This window comes from Alexandromys fortis, unplaced genomic scaffold, assembly GCF_014885135.2.
Source record: "Alexandromys fortis isolate MF-2015 unplaced genomic scaffold, M_Fortis_MF-2015_v1.1 scaffold_21, whole genome shotgun sequence".
NCBI lineage: Eukaryota > Metazoa > Chordata > Mammalia > Rodentia > Cricetidae > Alexandromys > Alexandromys fortis.
In genome coordinates, this window is record NW_026067905.1 from 12,227,277 (window position 1) to 12,254,179 (window position 26,903).

Consider the following 26,903-nt stretch of genomic DNA (forward strand, 5'->3'; position numbering starts at 1 on the left):
AGTCAGGACAGGAGCTTGAAGTAGAAACTATGGAAGAATGCTGCTTACTGGCTAGCTCCCTTTGACCTGCTCAGTTTGTTTTCTTAGATGGTCCGGCCCACCTGTCTAGGGATGGTGCCAGCCTCAGTGGGCTGGGCCCTCCCCATAAATTATCAGTCAAGACAATTCCCCACAGACATGCCCACAGCTGATGTGACAGTTCTCCAGTTCTTCTGTCTTCCCAGATGACTCTAGTTTGTGTCTAGTTGGACATTAAAAACTAATTGGCAGAGTGTCTTAACACTGAACCCTGAGCGCACAAACTGAGCTAGACTAGCTAGGCTGTAAGCTCCAGGGCTCCTCTCATCTCCGCTGCCCCAGTGATGGCGCCTAGGAGCCAAGCTCAGGTCCTCACGCTGGCACAACTGCTTCAGCCTTAATTCCCATTAGTGCTCTAACTGAAATTTAACGTTCTCTTCAGAGTATCACATTGTGTTGATGTTACATAGCAGTCGGCTTTTCCCCCTTCTGTTACAACTTGGGTATATCAGTTTTTCCACAAGGAATTTTTTTCCTTTCTCACTGCACAGAAAAGAAATTTTGTCTTTCCAGATATATTTCAAATACTGTATTTTTAACAAACTTTTTTCTAATCCTATAAACAGATGGGAGGTATTTTTGAAACTATAACTTAAAAAAACCTATTTTCTTGTATAAATTTGTTCCTAGCTTTTCTTTCTTGAGACAGATTGTGTGTTTACTTGTGATACTGTGGCTCTGTTCCTTACATTTGTCATGTGTATGTGGTTAGTGTGTTTGTAACTGTGTATCCAGTTCACAGGAAGCAGTGTATGAACACTTACCAAATAAAAGATGATTTCATTTGAAGAAAGATTGTTTCTTCTAAAAGTAAGTGAATTGTGTTAGGCTTCAGAGTAATAATATACTTTACTAGATGAGAAGGAGGGTTATGAAGATCTACCCTTTAAATAGTTCTGCCTGGCACAAAGCATGTTTTCCCACTTTGTGTTAAGCGTTAGGCTTGTTAACATATCAATGCAGGTTTCCTTAAAAGGTGATATTTATGGACACAATACTTAACTTGAACCTGTTGACTTCTTCCTTAATATCTTCTGTGGCCTTTAGGCCACTAGTTTGTCAAACAGGTCAGTCAGTTATCTTTAACTTCTTTATTCAAGTTCTCAGGACACAGGCAGAGTGCAGCCATATATACTACCACACACACTCTTAACCCAGGTCCTAGCTGAGCTTGTTCCTCCCAAGCCTCATGACCCAGGCCTCCACTGTCTGTCCGACATTCTTCTCTAATTAGCCTGCACTTGGACGGCCCACTCAGTTCTTCACAGTTCTCCCACAGACAGTCACACAGTCAGGTTGTCACAGCGGCAGACCTGCTGCTGTCTTCTGCCTTCCTCTCATTTCCTTTGCTGTGATGATAAATTCTGCTACAAAAGCAGCTTCAGGGAGAAAGGCTTAGTTGGCTCACAGTTGCAGATGGCAGCCTGTCACCGTGGGAAGTCAGGACTGCAGGAACTTGAAGCAGCTAGTACATAACATCCCATTCAAGAGCAGAGAGCCGTGGATTAATATACTCATGCTGTGCTCAGCTGCTTCCTCCATTCGTAGACAGTCTGAGTTTCTGCCCCAGTAGCTTTTCCTGGCCTCTCCCAGGGGATCCAACCCTTCTCTACAGTGCCAAGCCTTGAATTCTCTCTGAGACTCCTTGGTCGTTGACTGAGGTTTCTGTCCTGCCCAGTTCCTGCAGCCATTAAGTCCCAAAGAAATTACACAGAGGTCTACATTAATTATAAACTGATTGACGAAGCATCTCAGGCTTCTTATTAACTCTTATAACTTATATTAGCCCAAAATTCTTGTTTGTATTAACCATGTGTCTTGGTAACTTTTTCGGTGAGGCAGTCACATCTTGCTTGCTCTGTGTCTGGGTGACGTGACGACTGCAGACTGAAACCTCCCTCTTCCCAGAATTCTCATTGCCCTGCCTCTACTTCCTGCCTGGTCTCCTCACCTATACTTCCTGCCTGGCTACTGGCCAATCAGTGTTTATTTAAAATACAAGTGACAGGGTCCAGACCACTGTCCCACAGCATTGGTCCTGGGGCTTCTTCTGCAGCTAAGGCTGCACTTTTACTGCGGCTGCTCCAGACCTCTCTGCAAGAATTCCAGCTGCACCGTATGGAGCAAAGCAGCAGCTCCTCTCCATGGCCTCTTCATGCTTTCAACCTCAGTCCACGTGAGGCTCTTACATCTGTCATGTTCAGCTTCCAGCCTGGCCCTCACTGTGCGCTGGCCTCAGGGAAATACTTCCCAGAAGATTTTGTCTCAGTGATGCTGTGCTCCTAATAATCGCGGATGACTCTTCAGCACTGGCTATTTCCATAGAGTCTTAATCCAAACTGTCACGTGAACAGCCTGGATAGTCTGTGCTTTGCTCTGAAGCTTCACAGCCAGACCTCCATTGTCTGCATTTGAAGAGGTGATCTATTGATGAACAGACACTTAAAAGAAATTCCACACTAGCTCAGAATTGAGAAATAGTTATTTATTTGGGGGTAAACTCACAAATCAGAATTTTCTGCTTGAACGGTGGACAGAGGTTGAATCCAACAATCAGAACGAGCAGCCAGGTAAAAGGAGGGGCGGATGCAGATTCTGAATCCACGTATATAGTATAAGAGGTCACGCCCCAGTAGGCGGGTAATCACCTCCCCCTTTTGTTTAAATAAGAGAGTTCTAAGCCTAATACAAAATTATATACAATAAGAACAAATATCCTATCCTAGCTGGCTTAAGTCTTGTATAATGAATAAGTTGGCCAAGTCATGAGAGGAAAGTAACTACAATTATCTAGTCTTCAACCCCATCGAAGATCTGAGAAGGGAAATAATATTACTTGAGTAAGTAGGAAGTGCAGTCAAGCAACTTCCAAAATGTGCAACAAATGACAGAGACAACTGACTACCTGGGCAATCACCAAAAGTCTCATTTGCAACGTTGAAGCAACCAACTTTGGCTAAGGCCTAGAATAATTGACAGACTATTTTTAAAGGCAAGAAATTTTTAAAAACCGTCTTACCCTTTCTTGGCAAGATTAGACAGTCTGCTTATCCATTTTTGGATACTATGTATCTTGTTAGTGGTTGAGACATCGGTCACTTGTTTGTCCTGGCCGCCCAACCATGAAATAACTACTCAGAAAACCATATTATTTGCGATACTGTTTGGCCAATAGCTTAAGCGTATTTCTGGCTAAACTCATATCCTAAACTAACCCATCTCTAGTGTTCTGTATATGGCCATGTGGCTGTGGCTTACCAGCTAAAGTTCCCAGCATCTGTCCTAGACAGCTAATCCATGGCTTCTCCTAACTCCACCTTCTTCCTGCCATGCTATAGGCCAAGCCAGTTTTCTTTACTCATTAACCAATAAAATCAAAATATAGACAGAAGGACTTCCCACACCATTTCCTCTTTTCTATTTAAACAAAAAGGAAGGCTTTCCATGACCAAAAGCAACTCGGGAAGGAAAGGGGTTATTTTCATTTATTTCCGTTTATTGAGTGTTCAGGAAGTCAAGGAAGAAAACTGAAGGCAGGAACTAAAGTAGATTCCTTGGAGGAAAGCTGCTTACTGGCTTGTTCTCTCTGTCAGCTTTCTTATCCTAAACTAACCCATCTCTTTTCTTTCCCTTCTTTTGCAACTAGGGAACATCAGAATGTTTATCGAAGAAAAATACAATAGTGTAGCTTACATAGGAACCTAAAAGAAATGGAAATTCAACATTGCTTTAAAATTTTCTGACTCTTTATATAGCATTCTTCCAACTAAGCAACATGCTCTACTCACCTTTTCTGTATCTTTTATTACACAGTGTTCTTAGCTCCGGTGTGTGCCGGGTGTGTGTGTGTGTGTGTGTTCATGTTCACATGGCTGTGCACATGTGCATGTAGACATAAGCTCTTGCATATAGGTATCTACATTCACTCTCTAGTTTGATTTTGAGAGCGGCTATCACTGAACCCAGAGCTTATGAGTCAGCTGATCTGATTGGCTAGCAAATTCCATGGGTCCTCTTTTCTCTGCATGCTGCCCAGCACTGGGGTTATAGAAGTGTACACTCTAGATTTTACATGAATGTTGGAGACTCCAAGTTAGGTCCTCAGTTTTTGAGGACTGTCTTCTTTGTGTGACTCTGGCTGAGACAGTGTCTAAGGGCTGTGTTTTCTTCTTTGACAGAAAAGTAGCAGCTCTGAGTCGCTAAGTGAGAAGGGCTCCGAATTGAAGAAAAGCTTTGATGCAGTGGTATTTGATGTTCTTAAGGTTACTCCGGAAGAATACGCGGTAAGCTTTCTGCCTCTAGCTTTCCAGTATTTGCACGTAGTTTATATACTTGAGTTACTGTGACTGAGTTAGAGCTGGAGACTAGCACAAGTGTAGAGCAAGAGAAAGATGAGGTGGAGGGGCAGCTTCCTTCTTAAAGGGCAGTTTCTTGTTCCCCCCTCTGGTAAAGAATGGATACGTACCTATCTCTGCCTTTGCTGACTCAAACCACCTTAGTATGTTCAAAAGTACTTTTTGCTATTTTGTGAATTTAAAAATTGGAAATGTGATTTCTCAATCATAAGACTATCATGAATTATCTAGAAAATCTTTTTTTTTTAAGATTTATTTATTTCTTATGTATACAACATTCTGCCTCCATGTATGCCCGCATGCCAGAAGAGGGCGCCAGATCTCATTACAGATGGTGGTGAGCCATCATGTGGTTGCTGGGAATTGAACTCAGGACCTCTGGAAGAGCAGTCAGTGCCACTGAGCCATCTCTCCAGCCCTCTAGAAAATCTTTTTTTGCTGACATAAATGTTCATTTATTTCGGTCTTTCTTTACCTTTTGTTAACTAAATAAACTGCTTTTTTGGTCTTGAACCACTCTGCATTCCAGGAACAGTGTTCTTGTTTGTAGTGTGTTTACCCTCTCCTGATTGCTTCTCTTAAGTTTTTTCGTTTTGTTTTTTTAACATGTATTTGTTTATTTGTATGAGAAGGGGGCACATACACCATGGTACATGTGTGGTCAGAGGGCAGCTTGAGAGTTTGTTCTTTGCCTCTGCCATGTGGGGATGAGGGATTGAACATCCTGAATTTAGGCCATCAGCCTTAGTGCTGAGAGAACTGCTGATCCATCGATGGATGGCAGTGCCCAGATGTTCTCTCTCCTGGCCTCCCTAGGGGTGAGATAACTAGGAGTAATATGTGTAATGGCAGAAAGACTACGATTTCTATTTCCTGTAAGTATTTAAAGACTGTATATTCTGTAATTTAGTATGGAGTAGAAATTTTATTTCTTTTTTTTTGAATAAATTTCATATCATAGGGTTCCAAAGAACTTGGCATTCAGAACGAAATAAAACCCCCTTTGTCTTTCAGGGTCAGATAACACTAATGGATGTGCCAGTGTTTAAAGCTATTCAGCCAGATGTAAGTAGTTCTAAGAAGATTCCTTGTGAATACAGAGAACGATTAGCCATGTTATCTTAAGATGTTTAAGAAATTCAAAACGTATTTCATATTAATCATAGATGTCAAAAGCTTATAACTTACCTATGTTTTATTTCAGTCCTTGGAGACTCATTCGACACTCACTGTAGTACATTTTTTAATCATAAGTGGGATGTTTGAGTCAACTAAATTGATTTCATTACTGAAGGAAGTAATAGACTTATAGAAATTAAATGATTTACTCAGAGGATTGAGGCTTTTTAATAAGAAGGTGAAAATTAGACATAACTTAGTAATTTTACCTTCTACCTTAATTTTATATGTGATTATGTTATTTTAGCTTATTTAATTTTTAAAAATTACTCTGTGTGCTCACATGATGTAAGTGGTGTGGGGGCATTGCAGAGGTCAGAGAATAACTTTAGTGAAATCAGTTTTTTCTTTCCACCTTCCTGTGGAACATGAACTTAGGTGGCCAGGCTGGACAGCGCTGGGTTGACACTCTAGAGGAGGACCAGGAAACACATTTCCCCCAAGTAAAAAAAAAGGACTAATGGTACATATCTGCCCACTCTCTGTAAACACGGGTGTGTGTGTTCGAATATGTTTATAGTTTATCTTTTGAGTTTTTTGAGGCAGAGTTTCTCTGTGTAGCCCTGGCTGTGCTAAAACTTGCTCCTAGACCAGGCTGTCCTCAAACTCACAGAATTCCCCCTGCCTCTCCCTTCTGAGTGCTGGGATTAAAGGTGTGCATCACCATGTCCAGAATAGTTTATCATTTTAAGGCCTGTGTATAGTAATATTTTTGTTTTATTGATGAGGGAATAGTGAAGTTATTTTTTAAATAGAACTGTCTTAGTCTGCTTTGTATTACTATAGCAAAATGCCTGGTGCTGGGTACTTTATAGAGAAGAGGTCTATTTACATAAAAGTTTTAGAGGCTGGCAGTTCAGGACCTTAAGTGAAAGTCCCATGGGCTGTCTCACAATGTGGCAGTAACGTAGAAAAGGAAATAGCTGTGTGAAACGGCCAAGTGTGGTGGTCTTTGTGCCAGCCTACTCCCGGAGAACTACCCCACTTCTTGAGTGCTCCTGCGCTGACTCCTTTGTACAAGATGCCACCTCTAACTACTTCTCCTGTCTCCCTGTACTGGAGACTTGGCTTTAGCACATGTGCCCTTGGGGACGCATTCAGGTCATATCTAAATTATAATAATAGCTCCGTGTTGGCACTAGGCTTAGATTCTGAGAAGACAGTTTTTGCTCATAGTGAGTAAGACTATAAACTTAATTTTTTTGACCTCCAAACAAAGCCATTTTGATAATTCATGGTTGGTTCTTTTGGGAATAATGCAAAGTACTTGTTGTGTTACATACAAATCTGTAGTGACCTAAAGCACTCTAATAGCTAATAAAGCATTACATCTAAGGCATGAACAGGTTATTGTGATTGTTTTTTCCCTAGGTAGGGTATGTAATGTGTTAGTATCTCAACTTTGCTGCCTATCAAGTGACGGGAGAGCTGCCCACATGTTCTCTGGTCCCTGTCATTTTCCACAAGCCTCTTGAGTGTCTTTCTTTACACTGCAGAAGGCTTCAAAAGCAGAGCTATCGGCTTAATAGTAAACAAAGAAGAACTGTATACTTTATAAATAATGGGCAGACAGTGGTTTTTGTATTTCAATGGTCAAAACAAAAACCTCTGGGATATTCATTTCTGTTATTCTTGGCAAAAATTATCCCTTCCCCTAGAATTTAAGTCTTCTAAGAATAATTTTTCTTTTGACTAAACCCATTTATAATTGCTCTTTCACGTGACTCATGATAACCCATGGAAATCTAGTATCGTTTATTTAACTGTGCATCATGTAGTAGCCACATTATAAAGTAAAAAGAAATAGGTAAAATAAGTAGGTGATTTTATTTAACCTACAATATCCAAAGTATTTCTGCTCATAATCGGCATAGGTTTTTATTCAGATATTTTATACTTTTCCCTTGTGCTAAGTTTTATGATCCTAGAGTTGCCTTTAGATTACTGCATGTTTTTAGCTGGGGTAGCGTCCTTTCAGGTGTTCTGTACATTGTACACTAGGATGTTAGCTGAAGATGTAGACTTCCATTCTGAGACGATTTATCATTTATCTTTGGACACTGAACAATACTTTGTGAACTTTCAAGTTTCCCTTGACTTCATTTCCTCACACACAATCTTCTTCTTCAGCACAATCCCTTTGATTCCCACTCCCCAACCCTTTTCGAAACAAGGTCTTAGGTAGCCCGGGCTAGCCTTGAACTCAGTATATATAGCTGGAGGTATAAGACCGGATTGCCCTTTCTCCACCTCCTTAGTGCTGGGTTATAGGTATCCACTACGGTGTGCAGCTGTTGATTTTGTTCTACCTTAATGAATACCTAGTTTTTCTAATGTCAGCCCCCCAATCTAAGCAACCATCTTTTCTCCATTGGGTCACTGCATTGCCCTCTCACTTGATCTGTGTAGATACTGGTCACTTTTCTAGTCACCATGCCCAAGATACCCACAAGAGCCAACTTGAGCTTTGTGGTTTGAAAAAGTCCCATCTGCCTGGTGGGGAAGGCGTGATGAACCAGAGCGTTGATATCTTGTAGGCCTTAGACAGAGGGGTGTGCTGGCACTCAGCGGGCCCGTCAGCCCGGGGTATGGTGCTCTCCTCATTCAGAATGGGGGGGTCTTTTACTTGGTCATTGTTGGAAAACCTTCACAGGCACTCCTGGACTTGTGCTACATCATCTTCTGAGTGACTTAAGTCCATTCTGTTGACAATACAGATAAACGATCACAGTGAGCTTCTACTCTGTTCTGACCCCTGGGGTCTGTTCTCTATCTCATGGCAAGCAACATTGAAAATGTGTTTACAGGACTCCTGTCAAACCACCTCAGTGGTTTTGAAAACCATCACTACAGGATCTGAATCTCTTCATCATGTTGCCTTTTCTTGCTTCTAAACACATTTTCTACTCTTTTTGGTCTAGCAAAATGGCCTCCTTTTAATCCTTCATTGCCGAGCCTGTGCTTCTTCTGCTTAACTACTTCTTCTTCCTTGAGTTGTCAGGGGAAGTTGGACTTGTTTGCTTTTCCGTAGACTAACATCTCATACTCATCCGCAGTGTTGTGCTGTAATGCAGTGAGTATACTGAGTGCCTGTTATGTGTTAGCACTGGTTTAGTTGCTGGAGAAATAACAGTAAACATGCACTGAGATTCCAGTGAGGTGAGCTAAACAGTATTATGAAAACTAAAGGGGGAGATCAGAGGACATGAGGTGTTGAGGGGTTTCAGTTTTAGATTGGATCATCAAGAAGACTTAACTGAGAAGCAAAATCCTTAAGGAGGTGAGACTGCATACTATGAGGGCAGTGGGTTGTGACATCTTTTGGGATTGAATGACCGTTTCACAGGGGTACCCTAAGACTATTGGAGAACACAGATGTTTACATTCATAACAGAAGCAAAATTACAATCACAAAGTAGCAATTAAAATAATTTTATGGTTGGGTCACTACCACATGCGAAACTGTATTAAAGGGACCCAGCATTAGGAAGATTGAGAACCACTGTATTAAGGTATTTGGGGGAAATGTGTTTTATTCAGGAACAGGTGAGCAAAGGCTAGTGATTTATGTTTTTCTAAGTTAGGTGGAAGGGCTATATGTGTAAGAGACAGCAGTTGAGTGAGGGCTAGATGAATATGTTACTTTGGAGACAGTTATTCTGATGAAGGTGGTAAGCCATTGGTGTCCCACCTGCCCGCTCCCAAATAACCACATGGAGACTTATTGTTAATTATGAACACTTGGCTGATAGGTTAGACTTGTTTCTAACTAGTTCTTACAACTTAAATTAACCCATTTCTATTCATTTACTTCCTGCCCTGTGGCTTTATTACCTTCACTCACAGTAGGGCTCACTTTGCTTTCCTGCTTCCTCTGTGTCTGGTTGGTGATTCCTCCCCTCTTCTTCCTAGTATCCTTTGTGTCTGGAAATCCTGCCCTAGCTGTTGGCTATTCAGCTCTTTCATAAACCAAGCAGAGTGACACTTCTTCACAGTGTACAAAAAGATTATTCCACAACACATTGGGGGAGTTGTTTCTAACTGTGTGTGTTCATGTGAGTGTAATTGCCCATGGAGTTGAGAAGTCAGTGTCAGAGTTCACAGGTGACGGTGAAGTGTCTGATGTGGGTTCTAGAAATCAAACTCAGGGCCTCTTCAAGAGCAGTATGTGTTCTTAACCACTGTGTCATCTCTCCAGCCCATCATAAGAGTGTTTTGAGCAGAAGACTAACATTATTTTCTGATTTAGGTTTTAAGTAACTTGTACTGTTGACAGGATATGAGGTGAACAAGATAACTTGAGAGACACGTGCTTACATTAGTGTATGAGTGGAAAGATGGGGAGAGCTTGTCACAGCGTGTATGCAGGGGGAGTCGTGGCGCCAGAGTTTTTGGTCTGAAATCAAATGTGAGTAGCTGATATTCTCTAAAGTGAGAAATTATGTTTGTATCACACTGCTGCCATTCACATAGAACATAATGTGCGGTGCTGGACCAAGAGGGACCGGCAGATTTGGTTGACAAGGGCAAGAGCTTGACTTTGGACATTATTAATTTTACATGCTTCTTAACTCCTTCCCAGGGAACAGTTCAGTCAGGCAGTGTATAATGGCATGTGCTTGTAGTCTGAGCCGGAAATGTCTTTAATGTGACAGTAAAAGTGACATTCTTCTGTATACAGAAGTGGGTCTCCCCCCCCCCCCCGCATTAATGTTTCTTCCTTAAGGCTGAATTTTCTAGTACTGATAAGGACAAAAAGTTAACTAGAGGGCTTTATACATTCATTAATTCTAGTATCATTTCTGGTGCCCAGACTTTAGGGTGAGGCCTGAGGGTAGTTGTAGAATATGTGCTTAGCACTAGGCCTTAGGTTCAATCCCCTTGTCCAAATAAATAAAATGTGGGTAGGATTGCCAGAAAGTACGTTAAGAAGAGCCCTGTGTGAGATGTGTAGGAACTGCTAAGGAGATCAAAGGGCAGCAACAGGCCAGTCATCTGGGAAGAAACTAGTGCAGCGTGGTATTGGTTTTTTTCATATTCATGGATCTCATCTCAAAGGTATGATTTCTCTTTGGATTATGAAGAAAGCTTTTACACATTCATAGGGCCTCTTTCCATGAGTTTTCTAATGTTGAAAAAGTTCTGACTGTATTCTGAAAGGTTCTATCAGATAAATTACTTTTCTATTGCTATGCTAAAACTCCATTAACAGGCAGCTTGCAGAAGGAGTTTATCTAGACTTATGATTCCCAAGGCTTAAGAATCTCTCGTGGACAGGGGAGCATTGGCATCAAGCCGCAAGTGTGGCTGTTGGAGTGGGAAATTGAGAACCTATCTTGAACTGCAAATTCAAGCAGAGAGCAGATTAGCGGTAGGTGAGGCTTTTACTCTCAAAGCTCCCCACCTTCACCCCCTCAGCACACTTCCATCTCCATCCCACTACACTAACGTCTAGAGTAGTTTTGTCTGTTGTGAGTTTTCTGATGTTCTACAAAACTTGTATTCTGCTGAGGTTGTCTCTGCATTTATTGTGCTAGTAGGATTTCTCTTCAGGGTGAGTTTTGTATCATTCAGTTCAGGGTGAGTTATGCCAGAAAGCTGACTTAAAATCCAGTAGTAACTCTTTAATCTTTCTGTAAGCCTTAATTAAGGGTTGAATTATATTTAAAATCTGCATTATAGTCATTTGCTGTGAGAAAACATTATTAAGGCTACTTACAGAAGGAGGGGTTTTATTAGAACTTTCAGTTCTATGGCAGAAAGCTGGTGGATGGGGCTGGAGAGATGGCTCAGTGGTTAAGAGCATTGCCTGCTCTTCCAAAGGTCCTGAGTTCAATTCCCAGCAACCACATGGTGGCTCACAACCATCTGTAGTGAGGTCTGGTGCCCTCTTCTGGCCTGCAAGCATACACACAGACAGAATATTGTATACATAATATATATATATATATGAATGAAAGCTGGTGGATGCAGGAACTTGGAGTAGCAACCGCTGAGTGCTCACATTCCCGATTCAGAGGCAGCACAGAACACTCACTGGGAATAGCTGGAAGATTTTGAAGTCTTAAGCCCTTCCCCAGTGACATGCCCCAATAAGGCCATACCTCCTACTCGTTGCCAAACAGCTTCCAACTGAGGACCAAGTATTCAAATGCCTTGTAGGGGACACCTCATTCAGACCACGGCACAAGGTTCCTAAGTATTCTTAAAGGACAAGGTCTACCTAAAACTTTTCTAACAAACATTATACATGCTGAAGAGAATGCCACACTTTAATTCCAGCTAATAACAGAGCCAGAATATTTGGAAAAAAGAGATCTGTCTGTACTATACATGTATAGACTTCTTTGCCTGGCATTGCTCAATACAGTATAGCAGCTCAGTAGTCTGAACCTGAAGATCTTAAGGAGTTTGGGACATTTTTTAATTAATTAATTAGTTGTTGTTGTTGTTGTTGTTTTCTGTTTTCAGATTGGGTACCTTCCAAAATTGGAAAACCAAATGTAAGACACTTCTTGCCTAAGCTTTTCATATAAGGCATATAATTAACCTTAATTTATAAATTAAGACCTGGTCCATTGGCAACACTGAGAATGTAAAACTGATTTATCTGTTGATCATTCAGAGCATTGCAACATGGCACCAGCAGAACAGACCTGCAGGTGCATTGTGTGAGGTGTAACACGTAAGCTACAGGTGCTGTAAAGCGTGATGGAGAACATGCGTGGGTCGTGCACAAATCTAATGATTTTTATGGTTTTGTTTTCAATCTGAGGGAGGTCCTGGAACTAGTCTTCCAGTGAGTACTCAGAACTGCATCAGTGAACACACATTTTCTACTAGGAGATGTGAACCTCATCTGTATGATTGACACACTAAAGATTGTGGGAGAATGCTAGCCAAGTTAGGAAAATACTTCTGAAAAATTTATCTTTTGACATATTTCTTGCTGGATGTATAAAAGACGTTCTGTACAGATGTTTTTTTGTCTGCCCAAAGACTATAATCTTAGCAACATACAAAATTCTAATAAATATTATCCTGTTTTAATAAAAATAATCGTTGCATTAAAATGTGAGCAGATCGTGGAGTTCGTGAGAGAATAGAAGCTACAAAAGGCCTTGTACACTAGAATAATGTGGGAGTTCTGTTAGAAGCAAGATGGAGCCGTTTGTCAGTGTGTGTTACTGCTGTTCCTTGCCTTGAACTAGTAAGGTCAGGCTTCTGGCAGGACAGAGAAGGGAAGAAAGATGGTTTTTCTGGCATCTGTGGAAGTAGAAATAGCTTCTGTCTTTATCCCTGATCTCATTAGAGGTAGCGCGGACATGCCGGGAGGAGGGAAGTAAGGAAGACTTGCATACTTTAGAAATTTAACATACCTTGTTAAGTTGCATAGTTTCAGTTTTGTTTTTTCGTTTTTATTAAAAATGCGAGCATGAATGACATTTTATCTGTGGCGATGACTTCTTTATAACCATATAAACTGGGTACAAATGGATGTCTCCTGTCTCTTTAAAGCCTCCACCCTGAACACAATGCTACCTCAGCAGCAGCTAACCTTCTCATGGACATCCTCTGTCCTAGTCACTTCCCTCGCCCCCAGTCTTTGGGACTCCCCTGTTTCCTTTCCTCCCTCGATCTCTGTCTACATGCTGGTCTATATTGGCCTTTTCTCTTCTTCTATCTATAGGTATCCCTACATCATCACCCTTAGAACAGTCCTTTTAAGAGTGTTGGAACCTACAAGATGAAATTTAGATCAAACCTACAAGACGTAAGAGAAGCTGTGACTCCTGTGAATTGAGTCATTCTCTCATAGGGTAGGTGGTCATCAGTTGTGGGGTTTTTGCCTTCCCTGTGCTTCTGAAATAAATGTAACTGGAAACTGATCTTCATAGTTAATAATTCACAGTGAATCCATGCACATTCTGAAATGCATTTGAGCAACTGTTAAAATTGTTTTATGTATTTGAGGCATTATTTGAAGATTCTCTTTACTTGCTGAGCTTAGAATTGCAAGTTAAGCGCATTAGAAGAAATGTCCGTGTGTCAGGGCTGCGGGGTTTCATTATTCTTGGCTGAGAAGGAGGCTTACTTGCACAGCGCACCAAACAGCGCTGTCTGTTGTGTGAGTCACTAAGTCACTTCAGTTCTGTGGTGTTCGCGGTAGATGCTTCAGTCTAGGCAGTTCTTTGTGACCAAGGTGTCAGTGTAAGGATGACAGTCACCGCAAACCATGTCCCCTGTCAAACTGTATTGTCATTCTGTAGGAAGATCCTAGAGTCTGAACAAAAAGGGAAGTTTTTTAAATTTTCTGTTTTTATCTGAAGAAGTCAGATAATTAATGTTTGTAAAATGAACTGACAGCATCCAGATTTTAAAAAGGACAGCCAAATAAATTGTGTGCAGAGTAACAGGCCCTCCCTGCGCTGCCTGAGCTCCCTCAGCCATCAGGTAGCCATCTTTGGTGCAAGTTGCTTATTCACAGTGACTGCAGACGGGTTCTGAAAGCTCTTCTAAGAAAACATTTAGAGGGCATTGTGGTATCCACTTGTAATCCTAGCACTTGGGAGGCTGAGGCAGGGGATTTGCAGTGAGTTCAAGGCCAGCCTGGGATGTGTAGCAAGACTTCATCTCACAAATACTTTGTTTTTCAAATAGATTAGTGAAGTACATTAGTCCCCCTCCCTAAGATCCCTGTACTGCCTGAGTGTGAGTGGATGGAGGCCAGAGGTCAACAGCAGACGTCCTCCTCTTTGCTCTGCACTTTTTGTTTTTAAGGATTTATTTGTTTTTGCCTGTACACTGTGTGTATGCAATGCCTATAAAGGCCAGAAGAGAGTGTCCCCTGGAACTGTAATTCAGAAGGTTGTTAGCTGAAAGTGGTGCTGGGAACTGAACCCACGTTCTCTGCAGGGTCAGGAAGTGCTGTTAGCTGCTGAGTCATCTCTAGTCCCTGCACTTTATTTTTGGAAATTAGGTACCTGCTGCAGTGCTTGCCTGTAAACTGGGCATTGAACTTAGGTCCTCATAGTAGCATGGCAAGTACTTTAAAAATTGAGCCATTTCCTTGGGCTGATGGGAGGTTAGGTAGAACAGGTCAAAATTCCCTAAAGTCTAGGCAGCTGTAAGTGCAGGTCAGGACTGAAGAAGAGAGTGTGAGTCCTAATACAATTCTAGCTTTCTTTCTTTCTTTCTTTCTTTCTTTCTTTCTTTCTTTCTTTCTTTCTTTCTTTCTTTCTTTCTTTCTTTAAAAAAAAAAAGATTTCTTTATTATGTATACAGCATTCTGCCTGCATGTATGCCTGCACACAGAAGAGGGCACCAGATCTCACTACAGATGGTTGTGAGCCACCATGTGGTTGCTGGGAATTGAACTCAGGACCTCTGGAAGAGCAGCCAGTGCTCTTAACCTCTGAGCCATCTCTCCAGCCCCCAACTCTAGTTTTCTAATCCCTTAAGTGGATTTTTTAATGTCCATTTTTAAATACTGTTTTTTAAGGTAGTTAATAGCACATAGGAAGTTGCAAAAAAAAAGTACAAATATTAGATTTATGGGAAGTTGCAAAACCTATACAGAGAAATCCCCCATACCTTGTACCTGATTTTCCTGCAATTACACCTTCTTGGTAGTACTGTATCAAAATCAGAAAGTAGTGTCTACACATGCATATCTGTGTAGTTCTGTGATGGTTATTCTGCATGCATGGCCATGTAGTTCTGTGATGGTTATTCTGCATGCACGTTCATGTAGTTGTATGATGTTTATTATGCATTCATGTCCGTGTAGTTCTGTAATGCTTCATTGTGCCTTCATGTCTGTGTAGTTCCGTGATGTTTATTGTACATGCATGTCTGTGTAGTTATGTAATTCTTCATTGTGCATTCATGTCCGTGTAGTTCTGTGATGTTTATTGTACATGCATGTCCGTGTAGTTCTGTGATGTTTATTGTACATGCATGTCCGTGTAGTTCTGTGATGTTTATTGTGCATTCATGCCCATGTAGTTCTGTGATGTTTATTGTACATGCATGCCCATGTAGTTCTGTGATGTTTATTGTACATGCATGTCCGTGTAGTTCTGTGATGCTTTACTGTGCATACAGACCTATACTCCTTAGATACCTGAAACAACTCTCCATTTTGGAGCTTTCCTTCCTGCTGTCCCTCAGTCATACTTGTCTCTGTACTGCTGGCACCCCGCCTTCCTCAACTGCTCCTCTCTGGAACCTCTTGACTCTTCCTAGGGACGCGGGATTACTCTTTACTATTAATCGGGGTTTCCAGTTACATTTTTCCTATGGTGGTTGCTCAATTTGAAGATCTTACATCTTCTGTTTTTCTTTATTGGTGTTGACAAATGAACCCACACATGCTGAGCATAAGTTCAGCCCCCAAGCTACATTCACAGCTACCCTCTTTTTCTTTACTTTGTCTCTCCTTACTTTCTGTCTTAAAAAAAATTTATTGTGTGTGTGGGTGTGCCTGCTCATGGGTGTACACATACTTAGGTGTGTGCATGCCACAAGCATTTGTAGAAATTAAAAGACAGCTTGCGGGCTTTTAGACTATGTGAGGTTGAACTTGGGTTCAGCAACAAGCAGTTTTACCTACTGAACACCCCCTCCCCATTTTACCTACTAAGGATATCCCCACCCTCACTTTCGAAGTTACTGCTTTCAGTTACCTAATAGCATTCTCTCGAGATAATTTGTATTTGAGATTTTGTTGTAGTTTTTTTAATCTCTTTGTCTCCAGGGTCCTCTTTTTGGATGCCTTGCTTTGCCACCACCCCTCCACACACACATTATGTAACTGAGCCATAAGAAGGTTAATTGTTATCTTTAACTTCTTGGCCATTATCTTTAATTGCTATTTTCTTAAGTATCTTAAGATTCCTGTTATTTAGATGCTAACACATGGATTCTTAGTTAATGCCAAATTAATTTTGGTGAGTTTTGCCAAGTGGGTGTTGTATTTAGTCAGTGTTCTCTAAAACAGATAGAATGAATCAATCTATTTGTCCATCTATCAATCCATCCATCCACCTATCAATCCATCTCTCTCTAGAAAGGGTATTTATTAGAGTGGCTTACAGGCTATGGTCCAGCTAGCCCAACAATGGCTATCTATTGATGGAAAGTCCAAGAATCCAGTAATTGTTCTGTCCATGAAGCTGGATGTCTCAGCTGGTCTTCAGTGTATGTTGAGATCTCAAAGAAACAGGCTTTAATGCCAGTGAAGGAATGGACCTGCCATTGAGAGTGAGGGTAAACAGGCAAAGAGCATAGTTTCCCTCTTTTATGTTCTTTAGGCTGCTAAAGGTGTGGCCCAGATTAAAGTGGGTCTTCCTACCTCAAAGATCTGGATTAACGGTGGATCTTTCTATGTCAAATGATTTACTTGGGAAAAAATTTTCACAGGTATGCCTAGTTGCTTAGGTTTTAGTTAATCACATATGTGAAGTTGACACAAGAATAGCCATCACAAGTCCATCCATTGTCAGCTTGACACAAATTACACCTCCTTATATCATGCTTAATTTCCAAATAAAATAACAATCAGGTAATAATTACACCTAATATGATAGAGCTATCCCACATACAAATGCAGATACATTTTAAATTTATAATAGGTGGTAATGTGCTTTGATGAACATTCTTTTAGTATCTCAGAAATTAAATATAATAGCTACTGATACTCTCCTAATTGATGTTATACTATAATAAATCAAGGAAAATACACAAATATCTGCACAAACACAAAACATGATACAAATATGACACATATAATAACTTTTCTCATCTAAGAGTACTGATGACATCTTTTTCTTTCTCAGATTTATTTTGTTGTCTACCCAAAGGGTTCTTTTCCTTTTTTTCATGTGGGTCTTTTCTTTGATGCCTTTTGCTGTATTATAGAAACTGATTGACTTGAAATCTGTGGACAGAAACTTGCCTTTAAATTCAAAGGAATTCAGTTCTATTAGCATACACTTACCAGTGTTTTTAAAAGGTGGCATACATTAGCCATGTGTATGTGCTTCATTAACATTCAGTAAGATATGGAGGTAGTAATCCTAATTTTGAAGCAGTGAGGAAGAAGTGATACTTTTAAGCTATCTCTACCAGTTGTAAAGTGATAAAAAAAGTCATTTCTTTTGTATCACTTTGCAACCAGCATTTATAATTATAAATGGCTCACTTATTTTATTTGGATGGATGTTTTGCCTGAATCCACATCTTTATACAACTTGAGTGCCTGGTGCCTAGACAGGCCAGAAGGGGGCAATGGATCCCCTGGAACTGGATTTACAGATGGTTATGAGCAACCATATGTGTGCTAGTTATCAAACCTAGATCCTCTTTAAAACCAGCAGGTGTTCTTAACTGTTGAGTTATCTCTCCAGGCCAGATTGACTCATTTCAAGTAGAGGGCACTAGTGTAAATTTTTTTTAAATGAAAGTTTAATATAAGATCTTGAGCCATTTGAATTCTATTCTTAAATCTTTGGTGTTCTCATGGTCTTTTTTATTAGAGGTATCTTCAAATATCTGAAGTCAACAACTGTCAGGTCAAAGAATGAGATGTATAAAAAGCTAAATTGTGGGCTTGAGAGTTGGCTCAGAAGACCTTACATTGGATCCTCTGCACCCCTGTAAAATATCAGACCAGTAGTGCTGTCTGTGAACCTCAGCACTTACTGGGTTGTGGGAAGAGGGACAGGTGGGACCTGGGGCTGGGGATGGCTGGCTGAGGCCAAACCAGTCTGGCTAAAATGGGAGCGCCAGGCTCACTGAGAGACTGTCTCAAAAAGTGAGATGGAGAATGATTGAAAAAGGCATCCAGTGTTAGCAAACCCATAAACATGTGAACATACATACACCACACCATACGTGGATAAAAAGAAAGAAAAAGCTAGTTGTGGAGCTCTGAATGGTTGAATGGGTTTGATTATGTGTTATGGGATATTCAACTTTAATTATCTCTCAGAGAACATTCCTTCATACTCTGCCTATGAAATTTAAGTTTGCCTATAATCTTTTTTAATTTTTGAGACAGGGTTTCTCTGTAGTTTTTGGTGCCTGTCCTGGAACTAGCTCTTGTTGACCAGGCTGGCCTCGAACTCACAGAGATCCGCCTGCTTCTCCCTCCTGAGTGCTGAGATTAAATGCTTAGCCATCACCACCCAGCTGCCTATAATCTTTTAGATAGTAGTTTTATGCATATAATCTAATAACATTTGTTGCATATAATTAGATGCATATAATCTAATAACTAATATTGTTAGACAGTCTTATTGGCTATTCCAGAAAAGAACACATGCAGACTTTAAGTTCCCTAATATGATAAAAACTGAGCTATTTCTTACAGTTAATTTATACTTAATTTTTATTTTAATCTTCTAGGAACTCTCAAGTTGTGGATGGAATAAAAAAGAAAAATATAGTTCTGCACCGAATGCAGTTGCTTTCACGAGAAGATTTAATCATGTGAGTTGTGCTTATGGGTGAAGAGAGGCCTGGCTGTGCCTGATTGCCATACCCTGTGGGAGCCAGAGAGTAGCATCTAGTGTCTCCTCATATTTAACGTTATCACCGCCACCCCATTTTTAAGACAACCTCTCACTAAACTTGAAGCATATGGATTGACTGTACTGGTTGACCAACAAGCCCCTAGATCCTCCTGTCTCTGAGACCCTGCCACCCCCTACTCCAGCTCTGTCTACCAAGCTTTTTACATGAATGCTTGTGGTGCAGACTCAGGTCTTCTTGTTTGTGTGGCAAAGCACTTTACCCACTGAGTTGTCATCTTGGCCCTTCGTTTGTTTGAGGCAGGGTCTTGTGTTGTTTAGTCTAATTCTGCTTGCTGTATAGCTGAAGATGACTTTGAATTCCTCATCCTCCTGCCTCTGCCTCTTGAGTGCTAGGATTGTAGACATGTGCCACCATGCCTAGGTTCGTTTTTTATTTTTAATATTTGTTTGTTTATTTTGTCAAGACAGAGTTTCTCTGTGTAGTCCTGACTGTTCTAGAACTCACTCCATAGACTAGACTGGCCTTGAATTCAGAAATCCTCCTGCCTCTGCCTCCTAGGTGCTGGGATCAAAGGTGTACACCAGCCACACCCAGCTCTCAGTTTTTATTTTTCTAACTTCATAATTTTCATAGATTTATCAGAAATAATTGTATTTATATAAGCAAATTGTATGGTTTGCTTTTTATCTTTGAAAATGTGCCATGGCATATTGTACAAGTTCTCCTGTGGCCTTTTTCATTACATTCATGTGGTGTGAGCAGCTCCAATTTATTTAATCACTGATTTTCAGTGCTTCCTTAGCTAAATCCATTTGTTCTTGATGACAGGATATTTTCTGAATGTTTGCCTCTGCGAAGAGGTTGCTGTGAGTACTGGGTCTCTGGCTCCACGTGTGAGGATGCTCCTGACGGTGACTTCTAGCTGCCCCTACCTTCAGTTCTTGTGTTTTATCACCTAAATTTGAATCCTTTACCACTAGGTCTTTCTGGTTTTTAAACTTTGGTGTTTTGTTTTTCAAGACAGAGATTTCTCTTTGTAGCCCTGGCTGTCCTGGAACTCACTCTGTAGACCAGACTGGCCTCAAACTCAAAGAAGGCACTTTAATCCAAGAGCTCACCCCTATTTGAGGTCGTTCGAAGGTGGATTCTCATTTCATCATTTTTATTCACAGTTTGGAATTCCTGGTATGATGCTTTGAATGAGGATGGCACTCCGAGGTCCATATGTTTGAATGCTTGGTCTCCTGTTAACAGATCTGTTCGGGAAGAATTATAAAATGTGGCCTTGTAATAGGGAGTGTGTCACTGGGGGTAGGTTTTGAGATTTCAAAAATACACACCAGGCCCACTGTGTGCTTCTGCCTGCTGCCTGAAGATCAGGATGTAAAGCTCTCAGCTGCTGCTGCTTTCTGCCTTGATAATGGACTAACCCTCTAAAACTGTAAGCAAGCCCCAATGCTTCAAAGTCTTGGTCATGGTGTTCTCTTCACAGCAGTAAAACAGTGACTGAGAAACTTGGGGCTGGTGGGTTTGCCTAGATACCCATCTTAAAGGAAGCACAAAAGATCCTGAGGTCATCATCATCATCATTTAGTAGTTGTAAAGATAATGACTTGGTGTTCCATCATCTTCAGAGAGTAACCAAGTAGTTTTCTGTTTCTGTCTTGTCCGCTTCTCCCCCTTGGTTGTCACACCATCCCATTTTTAGCCAGTAGGTGGTGTTACAACTATTGCATTGAAATCTCAGGAACTCACTGATACTTGAGGTTCTCGGGACTGCTTTTTCCTTTGTCTCTTCTGTAATATATCTGCATGTCCTTTCTCCTGGACACTTAGGTCTAGCGTTCTAGAAACACAGACCTGTAGTCTAATCACTTGCTTTATCCTGTGTATCAAACCACAGTCTTAAAAATAGTAATAGCTGAATATTCTTAGTCTGAAAGTCCAAGCCTGAAGTGCTCAAAATCGCACCGCTGTGACACCATGAGTTGACTTGTTCCTGACTTCATGTGATAGGTCACAGTAAGATGTAGGTGCATTTCACACCTGCTGAATAAAATTGTCTTTTAGCTCTGTGTATAAGGTGCATATGAAACCTAAGCAAATTTAGTGTTTAGACTTGGGTCTTATTTCCAAGACATCTTGTGTTTATACAAATACTCCAAAAACCTAAACAATTATTTTGAGTAAGGTATATTCAGCCTGTACTTACAGGCAGCCACCTCCGTGACTGGAAACAGTAGGTTTGCAGGCACTCTCTCTGTCCCCATTGTCTCTGTGCTGTCTGAGTGTGTTGGCCTTGTGGGCCGCTCTCTGTTTGTATTTTAGTTCTGTGAGTAAGTATGTAGAGCTTATACTGATGTTGATGCCTCTCATCATTTTTATTGTCCAAAACTTGCTCTCAGGTAGCTCATTGGACAGTACTGCCTCGGTTCGGGCATAAAAGCAAATTTGCTTGTGTTCTTTATAGGTAAAAACTGGCTTTATTGGATAAAAGATCCTTGATTCCATTTTCTTTGATTATTTTTTTTTCTTATTTAGAGTGTTCGTGGCTATTGGAAAGTTGGATGATAATCTTTTTCTTTAAAAATGGTTTTCTCTTTTTGTTTAGATAACCATAGGTGTTTCTTAAAGTCTTAATTGTGTCAAACTATTTCTTAGCCCTGGTTATTCTGTCAGTATCTTCAAAAATGACCAGCTTTAATCAGCTAATTTTAGTCTTTTTAGCATGGTGTCTCTGTGAGCTTGGATGTCTCAGGATTTAGCTCAGTATCTCCAAGAATATTCCAGCAATCAAGGCAGACACTGTGTAGTCTATTTAGACTTCACTCTGGAAGTTAGAACCAGCTTTGCTAATAATCTTTTCATGAAAGCTGCCTAGTTCATCAAGGGGTGTGATGGACATCACAACTTTTGATGACAATGACAGTTTGGATTTTAAAAATCATATTTGTCTTAAACTGTGTCTAATATGAAATTTAATTAAGTCATTGATGATGGAGCTTAGGTTTGAATTAATTACTTATATTTGCTCTTATTTTTAATATCAGTGTTACAAGTTCTATTTAAATATGTTTAAATAGATAGAATGACTCTAAAATATATAATTTTATGTTAATATAAATTCACAAAATGCATGTAATTACACGCAAACATGTTTACAACTGTTTACAGGTGGAAATTCCAAGAAAAGTCTAAAATATTTCTCCTTTTTTCAAGTGAAGAAATAACAGGCTGTAAAATCATGACCCTTTCACTAGACTTCTGCCATGTCTTCTGAGATTAAAATCTGAACCAGCTCTAAGTACTTAGGTTCTATTTTTGCAGTACATTAAATGAATGAGTATTTGTATAATTTTGTGTGTGTATTCGTGTTTGAGTGCATGCATGCTGTCATGCATACCTAAAGGTCAGAGGACAATCCAGAGTTGATTCTCCATTTCCACCATGAGTTCTGGGGATCAAACTCAGGATACCACCCTTACAGTGGAAGCTTTTTTAACCTGCTGAGCCATCTTGCCAGCGTCTGATAATTTTTTTTTAATTAGTGCTTCATTGAAATAGAAGGTACCACAAAACTTTTTAAATGAGGCCTTTATTAGATATTTCATGGTGTTTCTTTTTAGTCGTAAGAAAACCGTAGTCAAGAGCAGTAAAAAGTGTGTTTTAAAAGTAACTATAGGAAATACACCAAGTAGCATTTAATGTTAATTTTAATCTTGATAAATCTTGCCCTTTGGTTATTTTTTAGTTGTTTTTTTTTTTTTCAGGTAAGCTTTTGGGTTGTTAGAGAAATTCTCCACGCTCAGACATTGAAAATAAGAGCAGAAGTTCTGAGCCACTATATTAAAACTGCTAAGGTAAGCATGGTGTGTCTTTAGCTCACCCATTTGGAAGTTTTAAGTGACTGTTGATTGATTCTAGAAAATAAGGGGGTTGAGTACACTGAATGCCTCTTTTCTCTGCCTTTTCCTTTATTCATGGTCACTCTCATTGTTATAGACGCGTTAGTGTACAGTAAATGGCAGTACTTGTGGAATAGTAGACTATGTTGAAGGTGATGAAGACAGCCATGTAGGATTAAGTTGGAGAATACATAGTAATTTTCTATTAGTTTTTTTGTTTCGTTTGTTTTTATTTATTTTTAATCACGAAATAAACTGTCCACCTATGCAGAAAATAAGACTTTGCCGGCTGAAGAGATGGCTCTGTGGGTAAGAGCACTTGCTCTTCTTCCAGAGGACCCAGGTGCACTTGTAGCACCTGTTGGTGACCTGATGCCTCCTTCTGACTTCCATGGGCACCAGGCACTTGAGTGGTACACAGTCACATAATAAAATAAAAACACATAAATCCTAAGAAAAGGCTTTATTTTTGAAACAATTTTGCAGCAGACCATGCTGACCTTGAACTCAAGTCTCCTACCTCTGACTCCTAAGATTACAGATTACAGGTGTGAGCTGCCATGCCCTCCTGGACTTTAGTTTAAATGAATAGTAGATATGATGTTACCAAGTGCCTTGAAGAGTTACCGAGAGGCAGAGATAATAATACAGTTGGAGACACAGCATGGATTTCAAGGACATTTGGGATTCTGGAGAGAGCAGCAGGTTTTCCACAGAAAGATACTGAGATGAACCTGTAACAACTCCAAATTTATGTTAACTTTCCTAAGTGCCATGGTACATCCATGTTCATTCTTCATGATTCTTAGAATAAAAAGGTCTTATCTCGCCTGTGGATTGAAGGATGGTGGAATAAAATTGGGGTGTTCTGCTTGTTATTTAAATTGGAATTCCTCCTGTATTTCCTGAACACATGGAAATGATCCTATTCTAACATTCTGTGGCACTAGGTGGCAGGATTAGCCTTCCACATATGTGAGATTTTACAGAAATATTACAGGAATTTTTAAAAAACATTCTGTGTGAAAAGTCAGGTAAGTACTAGTTTTTAACTAAAAAAGTTACAACTTTTCTCATAGATTCTGAATTTCTATTTTTCTGATGTCTTTGGTAGATTTTTTTAATTTGTATTTTTTAATCCATATAGTTTACCATTTTTCTTACCAAATAATTTAATTTCTGTCCACACTCCAACTTATATTTGACAGCTTTTGATTTTATTACAAGCCCCAATTCCCCATTGTTTCTCTTACTACTGTTAAGTCACAGTTCTGACGCTCTGCCTTTTGTATTTAGCTTATTGGTCTTTCCCTTTATACCTGTTTCAGTCAGTATTCTTTAGAGAAACACAACCACCAGCATTCTGTATAAACATGTAGAAAGATTCAAATACAAAATGTATGACAAGATGCAGGACATTGACTCACATTAGTGATGAAGCTTGCAGTCCAAAAATATTAGGACATGCCCACAAGCCGCAGCAGACTCAGGCAGGAGTGGAGGCGGAAGTTCAAAATGTAATTTTCTTTCCTTTTAGGTCCTCTGCATGTTTTAGCATATATTAAATTTAAGGTGGTATTTAGTCCTAAATAAACATTTAATGTACACTCGTTTAATGACTGGATTATATAACTCCACTGAAGGTTTATATCCTGTTTCATGTTTGCTGTTTTGTTTTTATTTGCTTCCTTTGTCCATTAAATGGACAAACAATCATTCATTAAATATCCACCATAGGGCTTATCTGATTGCTTGGGACAACTGTAAAATGACTTATTTTTAGATCCCACTTTTAGGGTAGAAATATGACAAAATTCTGAGAAATTAGCAGCAAATGCAAAGTGGGTTTCTTGGGAAATTAATGGACCTTATGTTTGGTGTGTACATACTGTATGAGTAGCATCCCAGAATGGATTAGAAACAAAGGATTTAGGCTCTTGGACAAGAGAAGGTAGGATATGGAAGGGGGAGCACTGAAGACAGTGAGTTTGAACTCTGGCCCCGGGATAGCAGGAACACTGGGCAGGAAACCAACCTATGGAGACCCTTTTTTGACTTTACCACAAAGCAGACAACCAGTAAGACTGCACTGCAAAGGATGCAGCTGCTGCCAGAACCTGGGCATGGCCCTTGTGGACACGCCAGTTAACCTTGACAACAGCCCGTAACTTCAGCTTTGAAAGTATATTGCCCATTTAGAGCTGGATTTATTCCCAGAGCGTGGGTTGAAAATGCCAAGGTAGAACATGGACAATATATTGTGGGCCAAAAATAATTTTCTGGGTTCCCTAGTAGACAGTTTTCAACAATGACATTAGTAAATACTCGTATTCTACTCAACCTAAATTGAGTTAATCCGTATTTTCCTACATTTATTTTCTTTAAAATAAATACTTCTCCCCCTTTTTCTTAAATCTTCAGAAACTGTATGAGCTTAATAACCTTCATGCACTTATGGCTGTGGTTTCCGGCTTACAGAGTGCGCCGATTTTCAGGTTGACTAAGACATGGGCGGTGAGTAACCCTCTGCAGTTTAATGAAGCATTAGACTTCTGTGCAAAGTAAAGATTTTATTAGTTTCTTTTGTCAGTCTTAGTGGGATGAAAATTATGGTAATAGAGTCTTAAATGTCTTGCACTTTGTTGTTCGAAACCTACATTTAAGACTCCATAAGCATTGCACTGAGCTTATGAGGGAATTTGTGGGTAGACTGAGGCCGATGCTTGGGTTTTGCACTTGAGAGAATTGTTTTGAATACCTCTTAAGGGTACTGATGACATCCCTTGTCATACTCTCCTGATAATTTGCATTTAGCAGTGTACATTTTACACTTTTGGTAAGTTTGAAGAGCTGAATCACAACCTTGAAAATTTTTCATTAATATCAGCTCCTATTATTTTTAGCCATAAACCTTAAGAGCTGTAGAAAAACCTCATGGGAAACATGGAATTATATGATACTGCTCATGTTCTGTTCTAACAGTCATCATATTGGGTCCTGTTACTTTAACAAGATTAGGATGTGATTTTTGCCATTTGCCAGTGTTTATATCTTTATCTTTGAGTACTCAATCTTTCTAGGTTGTCTTACTTCCCTTTTCTTTTTCTACACTAAGGCCTCCCACAAGCACTGTGTCACTGAGCTACTTCCCCAGACTACTTTTTATTGTTTTTACTTTTTGAGTCAATGTCTTGTCACTCAGGATGGCCTTTACCTTGGGGTCTTCCTGCCTTATCCTATCAAGTAGCTGGAGTTATAAGCCTGTCATACAGGCCTCTGTGCAGGGGTAGGCGTGTGTCTGTCTGTGTGTCTATGTCTGTAGCAAAGGATTATAAAAAATGCTAAAGTATTATTGTGTGTGTGCACATGCTCGTTTGCTGATGTTCATGTGTTAATACATGTGTATTCAGAAACCGAGGACAACCTCAGTGCTGCTCCTCAGAAGCTGTCTGCCTTCTCTTTTGAGATAGAAACTTTCATTGGCCTGGAGCCCACCAGTTAAGCTGTGTAGGCCGCCTGATGCTCCAGGGATTCCTTTGTCTCCACCCCACCCCCAGAACTGGGATTTGTTTTCCACAAGCACTTTACTAAAGGAGCTTTCTCCCCAGGCCTCTCACTTTGTTCATAGGAAATCAAGAAAATGCTGCTCTTACTTTTCCTGGTGTATAAGGGATAGGTTTATATGAAAACTGTAGCGTTTCTATATTGGAAAATTATTAGTGTGGAAGAGCGTGCAATCTTTATTCTTATGTTATACCAGGTGAAGGATTTTCCTGTTTTAAAAATGTATTTTAATTATGATGGTCTCACTCTTTAAAGTCTGAATTTCATGGAGGGGGCTGGAAAT

The 26,903-nt window shown here is 40.0% G+C and overlaps 1 protein-coding gene across 4 annotated transcripts in view; it reads left to right on the plus strand.

Annotated features, from left to right (window-relative positions):
• Ralgps2 (Ral GEF with PH domain and SH3 binding motif 2) overlaps positions 1 to 26,903 on the plus strand; it is a 137,539-nt gene that overhangs the window by 36,822 nt on the left and 73,814 nt on the right. For all 4 annotated transcript variants that reach the window (XM_050135125.1, XM_050135127.1, XM_050135128.1 and 1 more), the window contains 5 exons: positions 4,257 to 4,361; positions 5,448 to 5,498; positions 19,023 to 19,106; positions 22,922 to 23,011; positions 25,478 to 25,570. In XM_050135125.1, the coding sequence (XP_049991082.1) occupies positions 4,257 to 4,361; positions 5,448 to 5,498; positions 19,023 to 19,106; positions 22,922 to 23,011; positions 25,478 to 25,570 (423 nt within the window). The remainder of the gene's footprint in view (positions 1 to 4,256; positions 4,362 to 5,447; positions 5,499 to 19,022; positions 19,107 to 22,921; positions 23,012 to 25,477; positions 25,571 to 26,903) is intronic.